This window comes from Populus euphratica, unplaced genomic scaffold (genome assembly GCF_000495115.2).
Source record: "Populus euphratica unplaced genomic scaffold, PopEup_1.0 scaffold2141.1, whole genome shotgun sequence".
Lineage (NCBI taxonomy): Eukaryota > Viridiplantae > Streptophyta > Magnoliopsida > Malpighiales > Salicaceae > Populus > Populus euphratica.
The window spans coordinates 1-2,681 of record NW_011501972.1 but is presented as its reverse complement, the minus strand read 5'-3'; the positions used below and the strand labels follow the sequence as shown (position 1 = coordinate 2,681).

The 2,681-nt window shown below is 40.8% G+C and overlaps 1 protein-coding gene across 1 annotated transcript; it reads right to left on the bottom strand.

Moving 5' to 3' along the window:
- Positions 1-1,156: 1,156 nt before the first annotated feature.
- On the bottom strand, positions 1,157-2,676 carry LOC105118685 (UPF0496 protein At3g19330-like; the record flags this gene model as incomplete). Its single annotated transcript, XM_011016692.1, has 1 exon — positions 1,157-2,676. A coding segment is annotated over one exon (942 nt), but the record flags the coding sequence as incomplete, so codon positions are not given.
- Positions 2,677-2,681: the final 5 nt, after the last annotated feature.

Sequence of the window (2,681 nt, the reverse complement as noted above, 5' to 3'; positions counted from 1 at the left end):
TATTCCTTGGCATGACAGTTTTCCCCTTTCCTTTTGGGTTTTACATGAGAGATTTCTTCGAGAGCTAATCAATCTCAGACAATAACCACCACTTCAAATCTTTACTTGAGGGTTACATCAGAAACGTCGGAAATCTCTCGTCAGATATTAAGAATGATAACACTTTCAAATGAAAAGGAATGTTCTGGCCAAGCCAGTCATGTTTCCTCCTCTGAATTTCCTCCTATCATCAGAATCCAGAATCACAAGAATGGTGCTAGTTACTAGGATGATAAATCCTTCCCTGTTAATACACTGGATGAAAGAAAAGGTATACCATGCCTCAAATTGCCAACCAATAGATAAAAGATAGAATGGCCAACACTGTGAAAACCAAGCAGAAACGGAAAGCAAACGCCAGTTAATACACTATTTCAACTACTACTCGAGGCAGAAGCATTGGGTCGACGGAGCACAGAAATTTGGAGACACCTAGCATCCCCGTTTCAATGGATCTGGGGATGTGGATGCATAAGATGGCCCAACGGCCTCAATCATAATAACAACATCCTCACCACAAAGAAATGCACGAGGGAGAAAAGGCTTGACGATGCTGTGTAATTTAAACAAAACAGTTTTCTCATACGCTAGCAGAAGAATGTATGCTAAGAACTGCATTTGAAATAAATCAGCCAGCTGCTGGGATGTGTACCCAGGCATTCTCTTCGTTTACACTTGCAAGTTTTTAACACATTTCCATTTAAGGACGAACAAACAAGAAGACATTAGGAAGTACCATGAACAATAAAGTAGTGAATTTAAACGCCACGGGAAAAGGGCTCCATGTTACCAGAGCGTCCCGCATAAAACTGCCACATCTTTCTCAAGACTCAACGACGTTATTTAGAGGAGAGGATTCAAACATCAAATAGAGTGTCTATGCTGTCTATGTGCATGTGCGAGTTTAGCAAAATTGGTTCGAAATAAAAAATACCACCTTGGCTTGTCTGCACCAAAGCAATAAATAAGAGCAGAAAGCATTGAAAACATCTCTTAAAAAACTGATTAAAAGAACAAGGAAGAAAGAACGAGAAAAGGAAATGAAATAGTCATACTGCTCCACAAAAACTATTTAAACAGCTATTCTCATCAAAATTATCCTTGAAACATAACAAAATTGCCCAGATAAAATCATCTTCTAGTACTTCAAATTGAATTGAAGATATTGGGGATAACATCCATTTTGTATACAGTAAACACATACATTATGAAAGTGCTGTACATTCCACATTGACCTCTTATGTACTGGGCACTGGTAGCTTTCATCAACGAATTGAAGCGACAAGGGAGATGTCTATCCTAAAACTATCCAAAAATATTCTAGAAAATATCACAGATATGCATCTGACCTGAAGAGAAAATCATATTTAACTGGGAAGTGAATATCATACACCTCTAAAAAGTTAACAAATCAGCTTTTATTAATCAAAGATATATGATGTGGCAGGAAAGATGAAATGAAAGAACAAGCCAGGTGTAGTGGCTCAAAACAGATCATGCGAAGATACCTCCAATGAAAAAGGGTCTGAGAACTGATTGCATTTTCGGTATACAAACTGCCATGATTGCCCTGATGCTCATTGTTAAGAGCGGGTAAGGGGCAATGTTTCATAGTCAGAGTTGGAAAGATGTTAATACAGAGCAATGAAGTTAGTCTATGGGAAGTAAATGCGACTCAAAGCAGGTCATCAGTTGTTAGGAATTAGAAATTTGATGGCGATGGATCTCGTGAAGAAGCAGAGCTCTGGCCCTATTGACAGCATTAAAACAAAGGCATATATGCTCCTCGAGATCCTTGAGCTGTTCAATGAATTTGAGATGGTTTTTTTTAAGCTGTTTCAAAACCTCTGAAATGGGATGCAAGTCCTTACCGCTCTCCAATCCAATCCGAATAAGATGCTTATCACACTCGACTGCATCATACAAACGAGCAACACGCCGTTCAAGGGTCGCAAGTTGATTGTTCAGCACATATGTACCCCTAGAAGCAGAATCAAGTTGCTCGACACGGGCAAGCTCTTCCTTAGTCAAGCTGCGAGGGAGACACGGCAGTGTGCATATCGGGGTGGCAGCAATGGCAACAAGTGCATGACTTGCGATTCCCACAGCAGATACTACAACAGCAACAACAGAGCCAATGACGCAAAGGGCAGAACCAAAAGTGGCTCGGCGAACTAGGTGGATTCTAGAGCGTGACTTGCGGATTCGCTGTTCTAGTTGCTGCTTCAGTTGCGAAAAGCATTGCTGCATATCATTGAAGTTATGCGATTCGGGGCAAGGGAAAGGGTTGTCAACGCAATCAAATTGGAGAAAGACATCAAAGGCACAATCGCATTGTGATTGAGACAGGGATTCTGAGTCAGTAGGAATAACATCCAGAAGTTTATGAAGAGGACCATAAAGAGCACGGGCACGATAAACACTCTGTTGGAGAAGAATGCAGAGTTGGCTGGTGTTTTCGCTGTTGTCAAAGTAGGTGGATACAAGTCGAGTGAGAGTGTTAGGCTTGGCGTCACGAAGAGCTTCTTTCACACATTCTCGATTTGGTTGAAGAACTTGAGTCATAAGCAAGCGGTTAGCATCCTCCTCATTGTAATGACCATGAATTTCTTCAATTTGAGTTTCGTCATAATGAATCCTGG